General features: G+C 36.4%; 1 protein-coding gene across 1 annotated transcript in view; it reads left to right on the top strand.

Moving 5' to 3' along the window:
• The window catches only part of LOC120517213 (syntaxin-binding protein 4-like), a 173700-nt gene that overhangs the window by 8706 nt on the left and 141659 nt on the right, over nucleotides 1-23335 (top strand). Inside the window, exons 4-9 of the mRNA XM_039739381.1 lie at nucleotides 4019-4088; nucleotides 10703-10777; nucleotides 14506-14582; nucleotides 14864-14924; nucleotides 15615-15747; nucleotides 22980-23155. Coding sequence (XP_039595315.1) covers nucleotides 4019-4088; nucleotides 10703-10777; nucleotides 14506-14582; nucleotides 14864-14924; nucleotides 15615-15747; nucleotides 22980-23155 — 592 coding nt within the window. The remainder of the gene's footprint in view (nucleotides 1-4018; nucleotides 4089-10702; nucleotides 10778-14505; nucleotides 14583-14863; nucleotides 14925-15614; nucleotides 15748-22979; nucleotides 23156-23335) is intronic.

The raw sequence follows: 23335 nt of genomic DNA, 5'->3' as shown, positions 1-23335 counted from the left end.
ATCAAAGGAGCTCATTTTCTTAAGCTGAGCTTTAGTGTCAGTTAGTAGAACTTTGGTTTTGTTGCAGTTTAATTTTAAAAGTTATATTCTATCCAGATTTTAATTTCACTGGGGTAAGTTGCAAGTTGAGAAAACTCTGAATTTTCACTTTGATATAGACCTGACTATCCTCTACATAAAAATGATAACCGAGTCTAAATCAATGAATAAGGCCTCAATTCTTCCAGTACTGTACCAAATTAATTTAAGTTCTGCCATTCAAATGGAGTAATTTCTACTAATTTTCTTTATTCTGTTATGAGATATTTTAAAACAATCTTTTAAAAGAGCCTTTTGATAGCAGTAAGTGAGCTTTAAAAATACTAACATAAGTAACAAGAACTAATATCAATAATTTAAAAAAATTTAAAAGAAACTTATGCCTAATTTTTTATATATTCATTGATTAATGAAATTTGGTTTTTACTCTAAGATTTTTTTATCCCAACATTCCTGAGCAAAAATAAACAAAAAGGATTCATTTGCCAATGCCGCATCTTCATTATCGACTGCATCCTGGAGAGCTCTTCTTTGTTCCTTCTCCTCCATCCCCAGAAAATGTGTCTCAAATACTGCACTCTGAATATCTATTGTTGTTGGTACAACCATTTTATGGTGTGGAGGTCCTTTTTTTATTAGTGACTCCTAAAGATAAGACCACAAAGAGTTAAATAAAGTATTTCTATATGCCTATTTAAATATTATTCGATATTACATATATCACTGCTCTGGGTCTCATTCACACATCTGTTCAGTGCCCCTTTAGTGAATGACATTGTCCTGTAAGAAACATTAACAAGTTAGCCACACATTGAAAGAGAGAGAGAGGCTTTCTAACTTCAGAATTCTCCAATAGAATATTTTACCCCCACCTCCTGATCAAAGGTAAATCACACTACCAAGCAGAGGGAAAAAAACAAAGAATATTACAACCAATAACAATGTGGTACGAGCAAATAATCTGATACACAGCTTACAGCTATGAAGTCAAATGCCACATCCAAGATGAGGTGCAGAGCATAGTGAGGGGCACAAAAAATAATTATTTCAAATTAAAATGATTTAATCTGTTTACATACAGTGCAGTACATTACATACTCTTCTTAATATTTATTTGTTGTGGTTCCAAAGTATTTCCAGCCTAAAAAAGAAATGTATTTAATTTTCTCACCATCAACATGAATATTCCACAGTCCCCTGACCCAACCAACTGTTGTGGAAGATTCTGCAGTCTAAAGCACATCTGTGGATAGTGAAACGTAAAATGTATAACATATCCTAAATGGTTGTATTTTAAAATATTGTGTTAAAAAGTATATGTCCAAGTACTGCACATATATTAACAATCTAATTTACTTACCTTAACGGAGAACCACCATCTTAAAATGACTTTTCAGATGTTTTAATTTGTCCAGTCAGGAGGGCTTAAAAACATTCTTACTACAAAAAGGGCAATGGAACCAGGTGCAACGTTTGTTGTATTTAGTCAATGATGGTACTGTCTCTCCCTTTTTAATTATTGAACATAAAAAAATAACTGTTTTATACAAATTAAGAATAAAGCAGCAACGTTTGAAAGAAAAGACAAATTGTAAATTTTACTTATAGGCTTGACTATACTGTACTAATATATTTTTAGCCTAGATTTGAAGACTGACAAACTGTTAGAATATCATACCTCTACAAGAGGTTTATTCCATAAATAGGTGCTTTATAAGCTACTGAATAATTTCCCGCTGTAGCATTTTTTTTATTCACTCCCTGTGAGAGTAATTGTAAGGAATTATAAGGTCACTCAAATATCAAGATCCTAAACAATGCAAACTTATTTATTATAGGTAAGCACCTGATAATCAATAGCGTACCTAATAATAATCAATACAAAATTTGCAGAAAGCCAATGTAAAGAAAACAAAACAGGCCTGGTATATAAACATATTTCCTGGCTCTTATAAGCACTTTAGACACTCTATTGTGAACTAGCTTAAGTCTGTTATCAGCCACAAAGCAAAATATTATGCTGGCAACACATATAAAGAGAAATACAAAGGATCGAGTACTGGACCTACACAAAGGGACTCTATACTTTAACCAGGTTATCTCAGAATATTCAATGTTTATATGTACAAACTGCTAGAGATCACTTAGTTAAGATCTAAATCTGCTGAATGCCTGACAACTTGCTGTATACCAGCAAGTTTTTCCAGTCTGCTCAGAAGAACATCCCACAGTCTATTGTATGAAATGCAGCACTTAGATCTAATACTATAAATCTAAAAATGCTGCTCTGGTCATTCAAGTTGTTTAGAGTGCAGTGCAAATCATTGAATACTTTGACTAAAGCAGACTCTATATTATGGTGTTGTCTAAACTCTGCCTGAAAATTTCCAAAGACATTACTTTTATTTACTTATTTTGCAAAAATATAGATGACTGTTTACCTACAGCTTTCTCTAAATTTTAGAGATAAAGGAAAATTTAGAAATTTGTTTAGGTACATATCAAAGATTTAACAATGAATTTATAATACTGAAATGTGGTTTTCCAAAGAGAAAGTAAAAGACCTTTAACAATTATAGTGAGAATATTAAGGCATGTAGAATATTCAGACCAATTAACTAATGCACCAAATTCTGAATATTTAATTTGGGCAAAAGATTTTAATTGCACAGGTTTTTTTAAAGCAACTTTATTTGACACTATCTCATTGGCTGAAAAAGAAGACATAATTTATTATAAAGTGGCATAGAAATTTCAGCCTTCTCTTTAGATTACCTTCTGATTAAAGAACTTTAATCTTCACTTCTAAAACGAACAGGAAAATGTGGTTTGTTTCCAGAAAATAAAAAGGAAAAAATAAGATTTAAAAGTTAAATAAAAACTATGTTAACATTTCTTAGGAAATGAGTTGATGAACCCAATTTATAAAATATATAATGATAAATAAATAACATGGAACTTAAAAGATCTTATGTTAAAATATCGTCTTAAAGTACTGGGAATTTTCCAGTCAACAAGAAAATAGACTGAAGTTCTTGCAAAATTCCCTTTTATTGTAATTTGCTTATAATACAATATTAGGTGTCAATCGCCCCAGTTTTTACAAGCCAATCTGAACAGCCCCGTAACTAGTGTTAGTCATTAACAATTCGCTTGCTAGCCAAACAACAAACATAACATACATGTACATTTACTGTTACTTTATCTTTTTAACCTGTTTTGAAAAATGTTTTGCAAACTGTACTCTTATTATAGTAATAGTAACAACAATACTATGCTCCTTTTTTGAACCTTTCAATTTGCTTTGTGATTGAGAATGTTGTGCTCACTTAGAAATGGTGACGTCGCTTCTGTCTTGAAACTACTAGTCTAGATCTACAGTGCCTTATGGTGCTGTAGCTCTATAGGGAGATTAAATTGATGGCAGCAACAATGGTATCAATCCTGAAGCTGGTTGGGGATTGCAGCAGTAAGTAAGTGAGTGGATTGGTGATAGAGAAGGAAAAGATGATGAGGAAGAGGCACCAAGTTCTTCGAAGTTCATTACTGGATTGCACGGGTCTTCTGTCTCTTTCTCTTACACTGCAGTGGGAAGAGAAGAGAGGCCAGAAGCTAAAAGCAAGGGCTCAGATGTGGCACTCATGTCAAGGAAATTGCCTTACATATTTATAAACTTTTATTTCTTCTAGTGATATTACCTATAAATTAAATTCTGTCTGATTTTTGATTCATCTAAAAAGTAAGCTAATTTGTTGTACATCAGAGTAACCAGTATCGACAAAGAACTTAAACTGTTTCGCTACTGTCATGTACTATAAAGCTTTCAGCTGTTCACCTTTCATTTTTTATTATGATGCTACAGTATGTGTGCTCTTGCATGGTATATGTTTGTAAATTCACACATAGAGGATGGTGGCATGAACTTTATTTAACTATAAACTATATTTAAAAACCTGTCTCTTTTTGTCTTGTATTTTAGGACGATTACAAACTGGTGACCTAATTTTGGAGGTTAATAATGAGAGCCTGCGTGGTGTCACCAATGAAAGGTTTGTTATGTAGATCTGAACTATGCCTACTGCAAAAACTAGTGAAATCCTGTGAAAAGACAGTATACATAATTTTATTCACTACTATAATACAATGCACATAATGGTAGTGTGACATCTTTATTTATGAAATGTGTAGTAACCACCAAAAATTTTAAAAATGCATTTATTTTTCGACCTATGTTATGAGGTAACTAATTAGTTTAATTTACTTTTATTAGCATTTGCAGGAGTCTGAGCAACAGGTGTGCAATCTTTTTTTAATATATACAGTATTAGCTTTTCTACCTGGGATAAATTGTGAGAGTAATAAAATGTATGTTACATGCGTAAATTAAATAAAAAGCAGATCTGACACTTACAACCTCCTTATCACGCCAGTAGGACATGTATTTTTTTTTTTACCTTTGTTTAGTATTTAATGCTTCTGAGCTTGTCAAACCCTTGCGAAATGTTACTGTGATATTAAGTGAAGGATTTAGAGAAACAGAATTAATTTTCCAGCAAAGAACAATTTGTAGAACTAATATTAATAATTATCTTAATTAAGTAATAATTTTGAAATGTTATAAATTATTTGAAATACACCACAGTTGAAATGTGCAACTTAATCACTATCAGGGTCAAGATGACCATAACCAGAGTAGTGCTTTTGTCAGAGCTCCATGAAGTGTCTGCCCCCTCTTGCTCCTGTCATCTCAAAAAGATTGTTACTCCAGCTCATGCATGGATCTTGTCACAAATGAGTCACTTGATCCCTTATTATTTACCCTAGACAAAACTTGAATGTGACCCTTTTTGTTCATCATAAAATGAGCATTCATGAAAGAGGGAATGTATTTTTGATATGATTAACTGTTAAAGTGTTAGTGAGTAGCAAATATAAAAACTTGATCTTTTTCAACACACTCAAATATTTAAAAACTCTCAATAATTATTGTGGTCAATGTAAACACCTGAAATAACTTGTGTTGTTACACTATCATTTCTAGTTCTTTCGAAGTAAAAATCATGTCAAAGTCATGTTGTGTTCTGAAGTTGTTGTGGATAAAAGATGTGGTGATCTAGCGAAAATGACTTTTAGTGATGTCTCGGTTTAATTTTTTGTAGATATTTATGTGTAGAAAATCTAATATTCACCTGTATTCAAAGTTTAAACTCTCCTGGAAATAAATGCAAAGTACAATTTTATATAACATAATCTTCATATAAAACAATGAGATATTAGATAAGATAATTTGGTTCAAAATAGTGCCATTCTTACCAAGCAATTTCAATATGGCACTCTGTTGATCTATTGCTGCCATCTAGCGGATATGCAGTACTATTTTAGCGTTACTTCACCTAATAAGTGCAATTTTTAATAAGGCTGTCTTAGTTTTTATTTTTTTCTAGATATTTTTATGTAGAAATCGGAAAATGTTATTACCCCATATTCTAATTTAAATTATACCAGAAATAACAGCAGCATTTTTTAGAAATAGGTATGGTGGTTTTTGTGTGATGCTATAACGGACAGACAGAAATTCAATTTAATATGACATGTGAGGGTGTGTATATTTGCACATAGGTATATTTTTTTGTGTGCTATTCCATTCTGATTGAAAACATCTAGGTCTGCTATTTGAACTTGTCTTTTATGGTGTTTCCTTGCAAATGAAGAGGTCTGATAGCATAAGGCATCATTCACTTGGGTTTGAAAGTGGCAGACTTCTTTTTTTTCGCAGATAGTCATGATGCTCAAATCCAAAAATATATATAGATCAATTCAATTTATATTTGTGTAGCACTCATAATAGGTACCATTCTCTGAGTGCTTACATAACTGTGTACATTTTCAGTTCATGACCATACTCAAGTTATTTTAAACTCACAGTAAACGGCAGTTTCGATTTAACATACTAAAATGAATGGCAATCTAGTTTATTTAAATAGTAAATGAGTTATTGCTGGTTGAAAATTAAGGAGAGGAAAACAATCTCCAGGCTACATCATTTCTGTAGAAAGTAAACCTGTGGGGAACCACAGTAGATTATAACCACTAGGCATTCACCACTCCCTGAGCATTATACACTATTATACGTATGTGCAGGATAGTCTAATAAGAAAATGAAATTTCTTCATTCTTGGTTTCCAAGTCTTCAATATTCCTGGGGACAGTTCAAGTGGGCAGGAATTGCAGAATGGAAATAGAGCAGTGGCACTATTTACCACTGCAGGATACCAAGAAAAGAAAAGTAAAATCAGAGAAGGAGAAGAAAGCAGATCAGTAACAGATATTAATAACAGATACACACATTTCCATACAGATCAGTCATATGTGTATATGTATAAATGTTGTGGCACAAGAGGGCGCCAGATAGCCCCAAACCAAACATTATTAGGATAGAATTAACACTAGAATTACCAGAATCTACAAAAAAACTTGTAGATCCGGCCCACCCTAAATCCTTTCGCACCTTTCAGTCAGCATCTTTTGTCCTGTAAATGTCGTTGGTCTAAGGAAATGTGTCAGAGACCTGAGGCTGTGCTCGGGGACCTTTTCCGTGTACAAATAACCCAAATGGTGAAACGAGTGCCAGTGGATTTCCATCAACTATGTCATGGTCCATGTCACATTATGTTTCTTTATTCTGTACAATACAGGATTGACGTACCTGTATGGCCAAATCAGTAATGGAGGGCAGTCCTAGCCCTCCGCTCCTCACTATATAGACTCTTTTATTAGCAATGTCAGCGTCATTCCAGTCTCTTGCCATCTTATACCTTTGTGCCAGTGAGCTGGAAAATACAAAAGATGGTCTGCTGTGGAATCCCTGTTTTCACTGCATGAGTTTGCTAGGGTCTTGTTGACTCTTTTCCAAGATCTTTGCCTCTTCGCTACATACCTCATTTTTCCTGTCGAAGAGTTGTTCCAGCATCCCTCCAATGAAGTCATCTTCTTGACTGCACGGATCCAAGATGGGGAGCCAGTACATTGGCAATCCATCTTTGCTAAAATCACCCCTGGACGGTGAACAAGGATCCACTGCCCATCGATTGGCTTGCCGCTGGGTGGTTTGCTTGCTGGATTTTCAGCCCACCCCTGGCATGAGGTTGTGTGTGATTAACGGTTTGGGTTTTGACCACAATGAATTTTCTAAAACAGAATTTCTGCTGAGCAGATGGCCAGAAATCCTGCCAACTATGCCAGTATAAAATAAAATGGAAGAACACAGAATGAGGTTTGGGACAGACACCTCGTATATACTGAGGTTTCTGGCAATTTTAGGCAGAATAAACAATAAAATGCCTTTACAGTATGTCCAAAACACAACTAAGACATTGAACTTAAGATGGCTATTATGTAGGTGGGAGGCAGGAAGAGGAGGGCTCAATGGGACTGGTGGAAGAAATGGTATCTTTGGTAGGTTGGGTTCATAGAGACTGTAAGCGGACGTGATGTCTTCTAGGAGGTAAGTTCTTCGGATGGTCTGCAGAGGGACAGAAGAGAGGGCGTTAGAATACAGCACCAACCCCTGGTCTGGAGGAAAAACCCATTTTTATGCACCCATAAACTGTCTCCCATGCTCATGTGTGTGACAAAGTATACATATCGACATGTATATATTTATTTATTTGATGTGCCATTTCCAGTTTGTTTTTTAAAAAAAAAAAAAATCCTGGCATATTGAACTATACCATTGGCAGCAGATCTTTTTCCATTTTGCACGAAGTTAATATTCTTCCTACCTCTCTCCTGCCAGCAACAGATGGCAACAATTTCCGACCAGCACAAAACTAATATTCTCCTATTTCATAGGTTCATAATATGATTTTTGTCAAAGCTTTGTCACTTTCCAATAGGGATAACTTTCCTTCATATTTACATGTGTCAAACACTATGATTTCTTAGCTTGTTCAAAGTTATTATTCTGGGTGCCTGCTGGCAATAGGCCTTGATACTTTCCAACCATCACAATACATCCTGCTTCAACAGATTATAATACCTCTCTCTGTAGCAGATCAAATTACTAATGCACTAACTGTTGAACCAACCCAAAATGCACCTGACTCAATCTACTATTAATTATTTTATTCATCTCATCCTTTCCCAAGAAGTTTGTTTGTTTTTTTATTTTTTATTTTAATTGTCCCTTTATTCCAGACAGGCCCTAAGATCAAAATCACAGTATGAACATATACATTAGATGTACTTATACCCTAATTCACTTTGAAGTTTGGCACTGCTCCATTTTAAATCCTTACACAACTATGCAAGGTAAAGTAGGTCAGATGCTGGTAATAACAAGCAGCAACCCCTGTGTTAGCCTGAAACGGTGTACAAAGGCTTGACCTGTGAATGAGGGGGAGAGGCAGATCTTCTTTTAAAATGGGCAGTATTATGGGAATATGTCTTTCCTGTTTAAATTGTACACTGAGTTTTCCAAAATTAAGTCTAAATAATATTTTAGCCAAAAATGCTTGGATTTTGCATTGTTTAACTATATAAGTTAATAGCAGTTACTGTATATAGATTATGTAACCCAAGTTACATGAGAATGTCTTCTTTTTAGCATGGACATTGTTTGCCACTTTAGACCGAACAGGTCACCATAAAGTTCCATTAGATCATAAATTTTTCTTGGCCGCCAATACAAACTACAGCATATAAGGAAAATGTAAAAAATATATCTGTGTGGAGTATTCCATTATGAGCTGAGAAATGAAAAAAAGTCATTTATTGTTTCAATTTATTTAATTTTTGACAAGTATGTAAATATAACTGAATTAATCAGTACAGATCAGGAATTAGGCATTATTACAAATATAGTTCACAGTGAAGCATTAAAGAAGAGTATTTTTGGAAAGGAAAAATTGTTCTCGACTAGAGACTATATTTTATAAATTTTGCTTTGACTAAAACAATCTAAACTGAGCTGTTTCAGCTGTGTGTTAAAGATTAAATGGTTCATTGAGCCTTTAGGAAAAATTCTACCCATATTTAGTTTGCTCAATATATTGAACTTTCCATAAAAATCTGGCAGTTTATTGTTAGAACAATGAACCCTGTGCTTTGAAGACGCCAACATATGTTATATAAATTCTGGTTTATATTGAGCTATGCCATTCAAATATGTGTTGTGTCTTGGAAGAAATAGAGAAATGAAATGTTAGCTTTTAGTTTTTATTTAATAAAATATCTACTTTACTTTTGGAAAGGCCAGTAGACTCATGGAATGTTCCAGTTATTTTAAGTTAACATATAAGATAACTGGGTAGTGGATTTTTGTTATGGCCTTTCAGGATTTATTAACCAAGTAAAGGGCTTTACCGTCTGTCATTTTCTCAAGATTTTCAGCAGCTAAACAGTCCCCTTAAGTCAGGATAATGCCTTCCTTGGAGGAATACTATCAGCTGAGGTACAGTATGTGCTGAAAACCCAGCTAACCACTGCTAGTAATGTACTGTGGATTTTTTGTTCCCCGAGTTACCATTTGTGACATCTCACATACCCCTTTCATTGTATTCTTCTTAAATGCCAACTGGAAATTAGAATTACTACTAGAATTGTAAGGTTTCTGTTGATTTGCACAAAAAATTAAGGGGTAGATGTATTTTCTTCATGAAAATTAAAAGTAAGCTAAATGCCTTGTGTGTTTAACATTGTGCCAAAAATGATGAAACCACAGAAATTCCCTTTCCTGGCTGACTTATTTTTATTTATTGTCAAAAGCTACCATCTTCAAAGAGTATTCTTGTGAAATTTCCTACATCTTGCCTGAAGAAGGGGCCTGAGTTGCCTCGAAAGCTTGCATATTGTAATCTTTTTAGTTAGCCAAGGTGTCATTTTGCTTAGCTTTTCTCTACATTCATAATGGCTAACATGGTACAACACCCTAGTACTACTTTGAAGCTTGTATTTTCTATGTGTGTGATAGCACATGAATGCAGCACAAGCCTGTACTTACCACTAACATAAATATATCCATCCATTATCCAACCCGCTATATCCTAACTACAGGGTCACAGGGTTCTGCTGGAGCCAATCCCAGCCAACACAGGGCGCAAGGCAGGAAACAAACCCCGGGCAAGGCGCCAGCTCACCGCAGGGCACGCTCACACACACACCCACACACTAGTGACTATTTAGAATCACCAGTGCACCTAACCTGCATGTCTTTGGACTGTGGAAGGAAACCGGAGTACCCGGAGGAAACCCATGCAGACACGGGGAGAACTTGCAAACTCCACACAGGGAGGACCCAGGAAGCAAACCCGGGTCTCCTAAATGTGAGGCAGCAGCACTACCCACTGCGCCACCATGCTGCCCAAGACCTAGCAAATAATTTTAAATTATTCTATTAGTTATCTTTGACAGGTAGTATTTAAATAAAATATGTATTGCAAAAAGTACTCATGCAGAAATTTTGGAAATCAATAAGGCCCGGTCCCATGACAAAACAGAGCAGATTGTAAACATTCCAGTTAATTAAACAATTTCTGCAGCATAAATAAATATATAAATATAATATGCGTTAATGTACTATACTATATAGCAAGAGCATATTTACTGCAATTCTCATCTTTTAATATCTCAATTTATGTCTAATTGTTGCAATCTTTTGTTTCAGAGCAGTTGAAATCTTGCGGACTGCTTCTGCCTCCAATCACTTGTCACTCCTGATTACAAGAGACGAAGAATCCAAGTAAGAAAAGAAATTGAAACTTTTATTACAATACCACAGAACATGGTTTTCTTTGTCACTTGTTTGTATATTGTCACTATTGTGGGTTCTGTAGCATTTAAAAGATTTAAGATGGAACCACTTTGTATGCTTCCACTCTCATTGTTTATTTCAGTCTTGAGAGAAAGATTGGAAGTGCTCAGAAACTAGTACAGCACAGTAAAAGATCAAATGTGGCTGTGGTTCTTCACAGTAGGGCACTGGTGCCCTGGCAGTCAGGGCTCAGTAAAATTCAATGATATTGTCCTCTGAATCATTGTCAAGGTTTCCAACAGCTAGTTTCCAGCGCAACCGGCTGCATCCTGCAAGAGAACATCCTGGCAGGTTGAGCACTCTCCATGAGGTCTACAAAAGTGGGGAATTCAAAATACGAGGGAGTGTCTCTTAAAATTTGTTGTTTGAGAAAGGCTAAAGGTCCCAATTTTTCTCACATTCTATAACTTTGTTTTCAATTCTGACTTTCAACAATGTTAAGCTTTCTATTGGGTTTTGTTAGGCATATAGCTAGGAGTTGTGTGGGTTATGTTAGCAGAAGTTGCAGCTACTTCTATAGAAATTTTGGTAACAGATGCACTTGGCTGTTTGACAAGGCGACATGTCTTGCACTGTTTAGGCTGTCTAGACAAAAAAGCAAAGTGATCACCCTTTTAGACCTAATATTCAAACTAATATTTATTTGCCAGTGTGTATTTTGGTGCGTCAAGGTGCTTTTCTAAGAAAACCCAGTACATAATGTTTAATTACAGCTACATTATAGGGAAAGTAATGACAAAACTGATCAATTGCTCTATATAAATAAATCAATGCAATGAAGAACTAACATTAAATAAATCATTTCTAGATGTTTTTCTTTGGTAGCACAGTAATGTAGTAGCTATTGTTCTGTATCCACATTTCATGTCCATGTCTGTGGGTAATACGCAGGGTCCACAAGCATCATAGCCATGTTTATTTAGTTTTTTTTTCAATGAATCATAAAAAATATGCTCCAGTTAAATGAAATAATGAAAAGATTGTCAGATTTTGTCTTTATCATAGTGAAAAACACCACTCTGTAGAATTGCCGTTGCCCAAGCTTCAAACCAACATCTGGGAGGAAAGTGACTGAAATTGGCAACCTCAATGTTAACATTAACTAGCTGAAGGCATTTGTAGGCCTGCATGTGTAATGAGAGTGATTGGATTAACCTAAAAAATCCATTTGTGGTTCCAGGAACCTCTGAAAACAAGCAGTTGAATTAAAACCCAATCCTGTTTCCACTAGTACCTGGAGGTTGTTAAAAAGTGTTAAGAACCTGAATTCCTTTCCCAGAGCAAGGTTCACCTTTCCAATTGTAGGTTTTCTGTAATGCAAGAATCTAGCAATGTCACTTCCTTGTGCATTTCAAAATAAAATCTCAGTCTACCATTTTTTCTAAAAAAAAATACATGCATGTTTACATGTTAAGCATTTTTATTTATTTCAATTTTAGTACAATAAACATCTGCTTGATTTTTGTTTTGTACCACTTTGAGGGATAGGACTCTTCATTTCTGATTTTTTTTTTTTTTTATTTGTTGCAGATTCCTACCCCATATTTAATGTTTGTCAGTTTATCCAGTCTTTGATGAGCCAAAGCTTAACTAGGCAGCTTATGGTAAAATGTGGAAAACTGGGTCGTAAATATTATTCCTTGTCCCCCAAGAATGCCACTTTACTTTTATTAAAAAGTAGTTCCTTAATCATATTATTTCATTGTGTATTAAAGATGATTAATAATATAAAAATGATTTGCGCTGAAAGAAAACTTTTGCAATTTTGCAGAGACATATAGTTATTCCTGTGCTCTGCCATTTCCTGGTAGTTGTTATCAGTGAGAGAGATCCTAGGTTTGCTCTCCCAATATTAGATTCCCTGGAGTTAAACTGGAAAGTAAAATGTCTGGATTCAGTCAGTACGCTTAAAACCAATGGATGCATGTTTAGTTTTTAAGACTACTTCTCTTGCCTCTTCATTTCTTTGTGTGGTTTTCCTTATAAAAATAAAAGTGACTTTTGATACTTTTCATTTTTCCGACATTGAAAAGATATTCTTAAAACTGAAATGACAGAATGAGGTCTTGTTCCCAGCAGAGGGTGCCAAAGCTTTGTGATTACCCTTGAAAGCTGGTTTGTTTGGTCTCAACGGTGGCCACAAAGGGAAAATATTATTGAAAGTTTTTTGTCAGGTGCTGCTTTTATACTAGTTGATGCCTGAACACTAAAATGATTTTCCTTTTCAACAGTTAAAAAGAAAAATATAAAAGAAAAATGAATGGGAAACTGTCTGTTCTCTGTCTTCCACTGGACTCTCTTTAAATTGAGAAGGCTTGTTTCCCATCTTCACACAAATTCTACATTCCAACATGTTGTATGTTGCATGATAGTGGTGTGTGGTATAAATCAAGCTGTGTTTTTAGTATGTGTTCAGTTGAGTGTTTTGGATGATCAAATCGAGCATGATAGTTGATGCTAGACATGACTAGCATCTTCTAAGTGGCTGTTTTTTTGGGGTTTTGTACCAACAGTGTTTCAAGAAGGTAGTGAAAAAAACAAAAAAACTATTAGTGATAGTCTTGTGGATGAAGATGGATTGCAGATTAGAGGGGTCAAAGGAGAATGGTGGTGTTGTACAAACAAATAGAGAGGCCACAATCGGGCAAATCACATCTGAACTTAGCATTGATATGCAAATGTAATCCCAGTCTGCACCACTTATCAAACTTTGTCTTGTATGAATTACAGCATCCAGAAACCAAGTTCGGTGCTAAAATTGTTAGCATTAAACAAGGTGTGTCTTCCAGTGGTAAGAGGAGCATCACAACTGGATTGTTAAGACATGGTGAAAAAATGCTTGATTTGATGAATCCTGATTCCATTAGCATTATGTTGATGGCAGGATCAGGATTTGGTTGAAGCAACATGGGTCAGCAGTTCTGTTTGGTGTCAACAGAATAGGCTGATGTTTACAGTATAATGGTCTGCGGAATGTTTTTTCTGATGTGCCCTGATATCCATTAAAGACATCTGGTTGATGAAGTGTATCTGATTGTTTTTATGGATGGCCACAAAGCATATACTTTCAGCAAATTGTACTGGGAATGTTACAGCAAATTTTAATTGCTTCATTGACTTGCATAGTCACGTGAACTCAACCCTTTGGAATGTGCTGAAAAAGGACGTTCACAGCAAGACTGTGTAGCTCTCCAGTATGCAGCATATGTACAGAATAGATCCAGGGACTACGCAGGCTACTGAAACAGTTTTCATCATTCCCAGAATATAAAACATTCCTGAGCATCTTGTACATTCCACTCTTGTTGAGTCCATGGTGTCCTGGAGGACAAAGGATGTTCAACACTCTACTAAGTAGGTGTATCTGTTAAACTGCAACTCAGTGGAGGTCCCTTTTGATGGCACCAAGGCAGATCTGTAGTCAAGTTATGGAAAATTATCATGTCTTTATCATTATCAATTTTAATTTTGTATGTCGTACATCATTGTAACATCGAAGTAAATATTGCCATTCATGGGTGCACTCGTGTTACTTTTAGAACAGAAGATTTTTATTGTGGAAATTTGCTTTGAGTCAATTTTTTTTTAAGAATTTTACTATTGTAGAAAAAAAACGGTACATTTTATGTCCTCTTTTATCTGTTACCTTTTATCAGAAGGGAATACATGGAGCTGTTCAAGTGTAGCCCGAATACAAATTCAGAGCGCCTCTCTCCTACTCCTCCAATGCCTGGTATGTTTAGATAACCTGGTCTTCCTGTAAATGTGCCAGATTATTATAAAATAAAAGTAATGTTTTGAAGCAGCTTTTAAAAATTAGTTTATTTTATGTTTGTGTATGTTGTAGATGTTTTAAGCTTTTTCAGTGTGATAGTATTATTAAAAAACGGTTAACTTTAATAAAGTAAAATAGTAAAAGTCATTGCTTACCTTTCAGTAGTGTAAGAAATGTGTAGCATAATTTCCAAATGTTATGTTTCTTTAAAGGCAAAATAAAAGATAATGTCTCCTCAGATTCCTCTTCAAGATCTTCAAGTCCTCAACTACAAAATCCCAAAGATTTTAATGGATTTATGTAAGTAAAAACTTTTGTGTAGGGCATAAACTCTACTGTAAAGTGTTATAATTCTTGTGTTAAAGGAGTAGTCTCAACACACGATAAAGGTTTGGGGCAGCTACCCGTATACTGCAAAAGGGTAAAGTAAACAAAGATGCTGTGTTTAGCTTGAGTTCCAGAACTGAACTGATGAGATTTTGAAAGATGGTGGTTTTATAAGCCATGAACCGGAAGTGATGTCATCTGGCCGGAATCGGAACTGGCGTCATAATTACATACACCCTTCTAAATGAATCCTTATATACCCTAGCCATGTTGCATGACAAAAGTCTAAGCACTAAGTAGAATTTTTTTTAACTCTTTTTCACTTTTGTCAGTTCTAATGTCTCTAGATTTAACATTTTTGTTTACTTGTATGCTACAAATTATTAGAAATTGTGTATAACTGCTGCTTTTTATTTGTAAGTTTTAAAATATTACATTTCCAACATGGAGCTCTTGAAGTCAATGATTGTAAACATATGGAAATGTTGGCCAGCTGCTTGTTACTACAGGGTTATCAGTATAGCAGTGGAATGTCTGTTTATGAGAGGTTTCTTAGCATAGACCCATCAGCCGGGTGGATATGATGCACAGGCCTTCTAAAAAGTGCAACCCAAGTATAAACCCTCATATAATGGTAATGTCCCTACTTCCATGTCTCTTCAGTGATGGTGCTGTTCAGCTGATTTGCATTTCCAGTGGAACAGGACTGGGCCTCCGCATTATAGGAGGAACCAACAGGCCTGAAGGCCCAATGGTGTTCATTCAGGAAATTATACCTGGTGGAGACTGTCACAAGGTGAGTTTGTCCACTTTTATCAAATCCTTTGTCAAATTCTCTACTAGGAGCTGCTCCTAAAATATGAGATTGGTGCCTAGATACAACTTTAAAGTTGGTAGAAGTCTACGTACATTTGTTGTTGATTTATGTTGTCTTAAATGTTGATTTAAATTTATTTTTAGCAAGATGTTTGTCCCTTCCTTATATTTCCTAGGCTTGTCCACAAACTTTGATAATGTTACTATATATTTCTAAAGTCAACTCAACATTTCATTTTTTTATTCATTTGTTTACATAAGTGCCATTTTTTTCAGTTTTTTCAGATATAGTACTGAACTTTTTTTACTTTGATGTACTTTTTATGCATACACATTTCTTGCATTTGATTTGTGCATGGATAAACAAAGACGCACAACAGCAAATTTGTTCCCAGCTGGGGCAGCAGCTCATTCATTGTCATTAACACCTGAACATCTTTGTTCAAAATTTTCAGGTTTTTAAATACTGTCCAGAAAGCAGTGCGATAAAGAGCAACAAACAAGAGCAATTGCACTGCTTAGCATATTAAAATCACAATAATGATATACACTTTTATTGAACCACTAGACATTAAGCCCGTTACAATAACGGGCGCTAGAACAGTAGTGCATAAACATTAGTAGGAACAGTTTATATTAAATGCCAAGGGACCTTGACCTCATTCTGTTTGTTGTCTTAATTTTTTTTTGTCAAAAATATTTTTGCAAAAAGTCTAAAGGAGGGGTCCTCAATCACGGTCCTGGAGAGCCGCAGTGGCTGCAGGTTTTTGCTCCAACCCAGTTGCTTAATAAAAAGCACTTATTGCTAAAGTAACACTTCTGCGTCACTTTAGTGATTTTGAGTCCTTATTGCTTAATTTTGTCTTAAACAGCTATTTTAATTGCTCCTTATTATCAATAACATGCAAATGACAAGATAGAGCAGCATTTCTCCATTTAGCTTATTTACATTTACACCTGTGTGTATTTATCTGCACTATTGGGTTTAATTAAATACTTGAAGAAAAATGAAGAGAAAAAAGTGAAGGACTGAGAACTACTCGTCCATTTTAGCCTTCAAATCATTTGCATGATAGAAAGGGAAAGAAAATCTAGGATCTGAGAATGACCTGACATAGCAGAGTTAATTTAATTTCATAGCTTGTTAGTGCTTTATTGGCAAGAATTGCTTTCTAATTAAGCAACCAGGTCAGAACAAAACCCTGCAGCCACTGCGGCTCTCCAGGACTGGGATTGAGGACCCCTGGTCTAAAGTAAAATAATAATCAAAACAAAATAGAAACGTACAGTATATGACAATACAGTTAGTATAATTAATATTGCCTCAGTGTAAAACTTTGTAACAATCTGTAATTCTGTAATACACAATATCTGAAGAAGATATTTAGGAAAAATTTTCTATTTTTACCTCATGAAATGTTTCTATAAAATTTCATTATAGACAACATGATCCTGATCCTCAAGGGAGAGGACGCTGGCGTTGAATGTTCGCCGCTTCTCCCTCCGAGTCTGAGTTTGTAGTATTGTTTGTCGTGGATTTTACGCATTTTTATCAAATTTTTTTTTGTCTATTCACCTGTTGTCTGGACATACTGTTTTTATTGTTTGCCGTGGATTCTACGGATTTTTATCAAGTTTTATCAAGATTTTGTGTCTACTCACCTGCCGTCGGGATATTCTGCTTTACCGTTTGTTGTGGATTTTGCGGCATTATCTGGATGGTATCTTTTTCTCCCTCTTCAGTTGGAATGGTGCTCAGCTATTCCAGTTTACAACTTCGACTAAATCCTGTAACCACTCCTGGAATTAACATCCACATCATTAAAGAACTTGGACTTCTTCGCCGTCCTCATTACATTCATAGAGGCTCTGGTCGGAAGTTCATTTTCAATAAACAGCAAAAGTGCTCTGCTACTAACATTCCATCTTTTTGGTCACCTGTCGCACGTGTGATGCGTCATCAGAGCACCGTTGTTTCAAATACTATAAACATTAGAAGTATTGCGAGATCTCTGCACTCTAGCGTGGGAAACAACCGAGCCATTGTGAGAAATACCGTGAGATCCTTACATCCCGGCTGGATTTATTTTTGGAGCGGATTCCAAGCTGCGTGGAGTGGATTTTAATGTTTTGAGACCTGTACTGAGATTTACTCCACAATCACTGGTCAAATTTGAATTGTTTAATACTCAATCCATTAGCAATAAATCCACACTGATTGAAGAACACATCAGGGAGAAGGGACTTGACTTCATGTGTCTAACAGAAACCTGGCACCAGTCAGAGGTTTACTCTGCCTTAAATGAAGCATGTCCATCTGGCTACAGTTATTTGGAAGCAGCTCGCAGCACTGGGCGTGGTGGTGGTGGTTTAGCCATCATCCATCGTCAGGTAATGGGGGTGTCCCCTATTTTGTTACCTGTAACATCTTCCTGCGAGTGTCTTGCATTTAAATGCAAGCCCCCTTTTCTCATGACTGTTCTTCTTATCTATCGACCTCCAAAACCTAACTCTGCTTTTATTCCGGAAATGAGTGATCTTCTCACAACACTGTGCCACCTCTGCCAACATCATAATCCTGGAAGATATAAATATTCATATTGATAATCCTAAAGGTTATCTCACTGTTGATTTTCTTGAGTTGTTAGATTCCCTCAACTTACAACAATATGTTGATGTCCCCACACACTCTAGGGGTCATACACTTGACTTGGTTATTTCAAACGTTGCTTTAATTAGTAATTTACAGGTTTATGATCTTGGTATTTCAGACCACAAAGTAGTGTCAATGGAGCTACCCTTTTCTCCCTCGTACCAAACCAAAACGGCAGATTCATTTTAGAAATTTGAAGAACATCAATGTGGATGCCTTGGCCCTGGACCTTAAACTTCTTTCTACTGATCTTACCAGTTCCAGCTCTGTTGCTGACCTCGTTGATCTCTACAACCAGTCTCTGAGCAGTCTCCTTGACTTTCATGCCCCTTTAACGTCTAGGTCCGTCTCATTTTCGTGCTCAGCACCATGGTACACCTGCGAGCTGCGACAAATGAAGGCGGCTGGGCGTGTCCTTGAGCGACGGCTCAAGGCTTCTGGGTTGACTGTTCACAAACAGGCCTATAGGGAACATAGGAGGCGTATGCAGAAGCTTTGAAGGTTGCACGTCCAGATTCTATTCTACCATCATTACAAATAGCTCCAGGGATCCAAAAAAACTTTTTCTACTATAAATCATCTTCTTAAACCTCCTTCATGTGCTCATTCCGAGGCCACTGATGAGAGGTGTAATCTGCATATCAATTTCTTCAGACAAAAGGTTTATAACATTCGCTTAAACCTCTCTACCATGGATATTCTGTTATCCTCAACTGTCGACCCGCTGCCTGAGACTGTCCAGCCCCTTTGCTCCTTCTCTGTTGCCACACGGGAAGAGGTGGAGGACGTCATCAGGAAAATGAAACCGTCTACCAGTTCCCTGGACCCTTTTCCCTCAGCCTTGCTGAAGGCCAACATTTCTGCTATTTCTACACTTATCACCAGGATTATAAACCAATCCCTTTTGGTTGGCCATATTCCTTCAGCACTAAAACTGCTGTCATCAGACCTCTACTAAAAACCCACCCTGGATCCTGAAGTTCTGTCTAACTATAGACCCATCTCTAATCTTCCATTTCTTTCTAAAGTTCTGGAAAAATAGTTGCAGTACAACTTCGTGATCATCTCAAACTGAATAATCTGTTTGAAAAGTTTCAGTCTGGTTTTCGCCCTGGCCATAGCACGAAACAGCCCTGGTCAGGGTCACAAATGACCTTCTGATGTCAGCAGATACTGGTTCTCCTTCTTTACTCATTCTCCTTGACCTGACAGCTGCTTTTGATACAATTGATCATAATATTCTTCTTCACCGTCTGCAATACACCCTTGGACTTTCAGGAACTGTTCATAATTGGTTTACATCTTATTTGACGGTAGAACGGAGTATGTCGCACTTGGCAGCGCAAAATCTCACACCCATAATGTTACCTGCGGTGTTCCACAGGGCTCTGTGTTGGGCCCCATCCTTTTCATCATTTATATGCTCCCCCTTGGAAGTGTCATTAGCAGACATGGTTTTCTTTTCATTGTTATGCCGATGACACTCAGCTTTATCTTAGGACTACTCCCACCTCCTCTACTGCTCCTCTGCCAACATCTACACTGACTATTTGTTTGGAGGAAATAGAGGCATGGATGAGGCTCAACTTCCTTCAGCTAAACAGATCTAAAACAGAAGCCATTTTAGTTGGCACACCACACCAGCTTCGTTCCACTACCATCACCAGTATCACTTTTTCTGGAAAAAAGATACCTCTTTCTACATTTGTTACAAACTTGGGTGTTAAAATGGATTCTCAACTAACTTTTGACACCCACATTAAACATCTCTGTAAGTCATCTTTTCACCATCTCAGGAACATTGCTAAACTCCGTCCAACAATTACCCTGGCAGATGCAGAGAGGCTTGTCCATGCCTTTGTCTCGTCCAGGCTGGATTACTGTAATGCGCTCCTCATTGGGATTCCTGGCAAGAGTATCCAGAGACTCCAGTACATTCAGAACAGCGCTGCCAGGATCCTGATGAGGGTGCGAAAGCATAACCACATCACTCCTATCTTGAAAACCCTTCACTGGCTCCCTGTACCACTTAGAATTGAGTACAAGGTTTCCTCCTTACCCATCAGTGCATTTATGGATCTGCTCCCCTGTATTTACAGGAACTCCTTATCCCTCATACTTCCTCACGCACCCTCCGCTCTGTGCATACCAACACTCTTCAAGTTCCCAGAACTAAACTTAGCAGTATGGGTGATAGAGCCTTTTCTTCGGTGGCGCAGAGGCTGTGGAATTCCCTCCCTCACTACTTGAGAGCCTCACAGTCGATCGATGGCTTCAAACGAAACCTAAAAATTTATCTTTTTAGAAAGGCTTTTTGTTAAATTATTTCTATAGATTTTTGTTTGTTAATTTTATTCTTATTTTGTAGCACTTTGAGATTGTTAAATATAAAGCGCGATATAAATAAAATCTATTATTATTTTATTTATTATTAACATGTCTTGTAAATATTCTGTCTGAGTTTGGCAGCAGTTTGCCTTGTTCAGGACCATCTACAACCTTGACAACAACATCTGGAAAACTTCTAACTCTTACATATAACTGGCCGTGGGTGAATACTGGTTCTGTCAAGTAAATGCAAACTTTTTCTAAGGTTTGCTCTTCTGAGTCTTTCTCTATTAGCGTTTTTGTGAAGCTCATTTTCTTTTTCTTCAGTCGATCTATTTGCTCGTATTTTTCTTTGTCTTTCAGCCTTTCTTTTGTTGATGTTTACTTGTTGAGCTGAACGTTCTTCCAGGAGATGTTGCTTCCAGTGTGTGTGCGATTTATTTGCTTATCATGCGCGGCCGGTGCTAGGCCGTTCACTGTGTGCCCAACTTCCAGTGTGTGTGCGTCCACGGTGCTGTGCGCATGGGTGGGGCACGGTGCAATGTGCGGTGCGGCCCCGCGCATGCGCACTTCACCAGAAGACACACACACGGACACCTGGACGCACACAGGGGTTTTATTAAAGAGAATGATAGTACACAACATAGTAAGTAGATGATTTACTAGTTACATTTAGCAGAGAAAAGGTTGATTCCTCATTTTTAATTGGAGGATCCCAACTTGTTTAGGGTACGGAGTCACTAATGCTTTAAAAATGAGATAAAATGATTTTGATTTACGTCACCTGGAACATACGCCATAGATACTAATAATTAGCCAGTATTGAATCTCTGTTCTGAATAGCATTTTAAGTTTGATTCCACAGATGCCTAATTGGAATTTAGTTTGTTGATTGACTAGGCCACTATTTTCTGGTACAGTTGCATAATGCTGCATTCTAAAGCTTTGCTAGCATGATCTGGCTTATGATTTCAATTTTTTCATACTGTTCCTTGGCCTCTAAAATGATTTAGTATGGTTTTCAGAGTTTTTGAAGCCAGTTAATCTAGTGCTTATGTTGATTTTTTTTACAGCAGTGCCAGGTATCTCTTGCTGTCTATAATAGCACCATCACCTTCCACTTTCATTGGTAATTCCAGAGGTTTCCCTTCAGACCATATTTTGCTGCCTCTTGCCGATTTCTAACTGTTCATGCTGATATTCTCTTTTTTCCTATCTGGCTCCTGATTGGCCAATCCTCTGTACTTTGTCACTTTGGTATTGCTTATGCTCCTGGCCACCACATGTCAACTAGTACAAAACCATACCTGAACAATCAAGAAAGTCTGAAATTATATTTTTTTTCTCACATATCTTTCTTGTGATTGCCTGATGGTGTCTTGTGAATGACTTATTTAGAAAGCAGACATTTTGTACTCTCATAGTATGTTGTTTTCCATGGCAGTGTCTCGATAACGTCTCAGTTATAACTGTATTAAAACAGTTACTCAATTTTGCGAGTTTAGCAGTTATGTATAGATTTGAAGCTCCCCCATTTGTTTTTTCAGTCCAACAATGTTGCAGCATGTTCAGACACTGAAACAGCTAAATGGTTGAACAGTGCCCTCTTTTGGTTGTATATGCCAGAAGTACCCTTAAAGAATGAAAGGAAATGGAAACATTAAGTGGCCATTTTGTCTAGTCAATAGATTACTTAATAGTTGTGTTTTCCTGACCTTCGTATTGTTGCTGTAGGTTATTTTATATTTGGCCGAATCCTTTAAGGTGACTTGTTATATATCCTGATCTTATAAGTCTTAACAGTTGAGTTTTTAATGACTCTCTCAGGGTCACATGGGAAGTCAGATTGAAGAGTTTGAATTGAAAATAGCATGGTCTAAAATCCAGTGCCTAAATGATACTGTTTCAATAACTTGTCACTAGATTTAATGTGAAGATCTGTTTCCTTGGTTTGTGTACTTATACATTTGTTCATCAGAATTGTGTAAAACAGGTCAAAGATTTACACAGAAAAAATCTGACACATTCACAGTGTCAGTGTTCTGAGAACTGTGCACACTTTGTTTAGCTTCTCAAAAGTCAAGCAAAATGACACCTTTTATTGGCTAACTAAAAAGATTACAATATGCAAGCTTTCGAGGCAACTCGGGCCCCTTCTCAAGAAATACTCCTTTCTCAAGGATGAAGAGACTGAGCCCTCATTGTTTACTGTTTCTGTCTTTTACTTTCAGGATGGGCGCCTTCAACCTGGGGACCAACTTGTTTCTATAAATAAGGAGTCCTTAATTGGTATCACTCATGAGGAAGCAAAAGGCATCTTGACTAGGACAAAGTTACGGTACTTTCCTCTGTGTAGCGTAGTATTTTATACTAGGGAAAAAAATGGGAACCTTTTATTTTTATTGGGGTTTTAAAATGCTTTAATTTTCTTTTGCAGTGTAAAAGTCTCTTTTAGACAGCATGTCATGTTACAGACATTTCTTGTCAAATCTCTTTTTTTATTATTATTATTATTATTTTTTATTATTACTAAACATTTCATGCTGTAACTTGTCAGTGCCAATCCTCTATCATCCACCCTTTTGCT

This window comes from Polypterus senegalus, chromosome 17, assembly GCF_016835505.1.
Source record: "Polypterus senegalus isolate Bchr_013 chromosome 17, ASM1683550v1, whole genome shotgun sequence".
In the NCBI taxonomy this organism is placed as follows: Eukaryota; Metazoa; Chordata; class Cladistia; order Polypteriformes; family Polypteridae; genus Polypterus; species Polypterus senegalus.
This window is presented reverse-complemented; position numbering and strand designations above follow the sequence as displayed.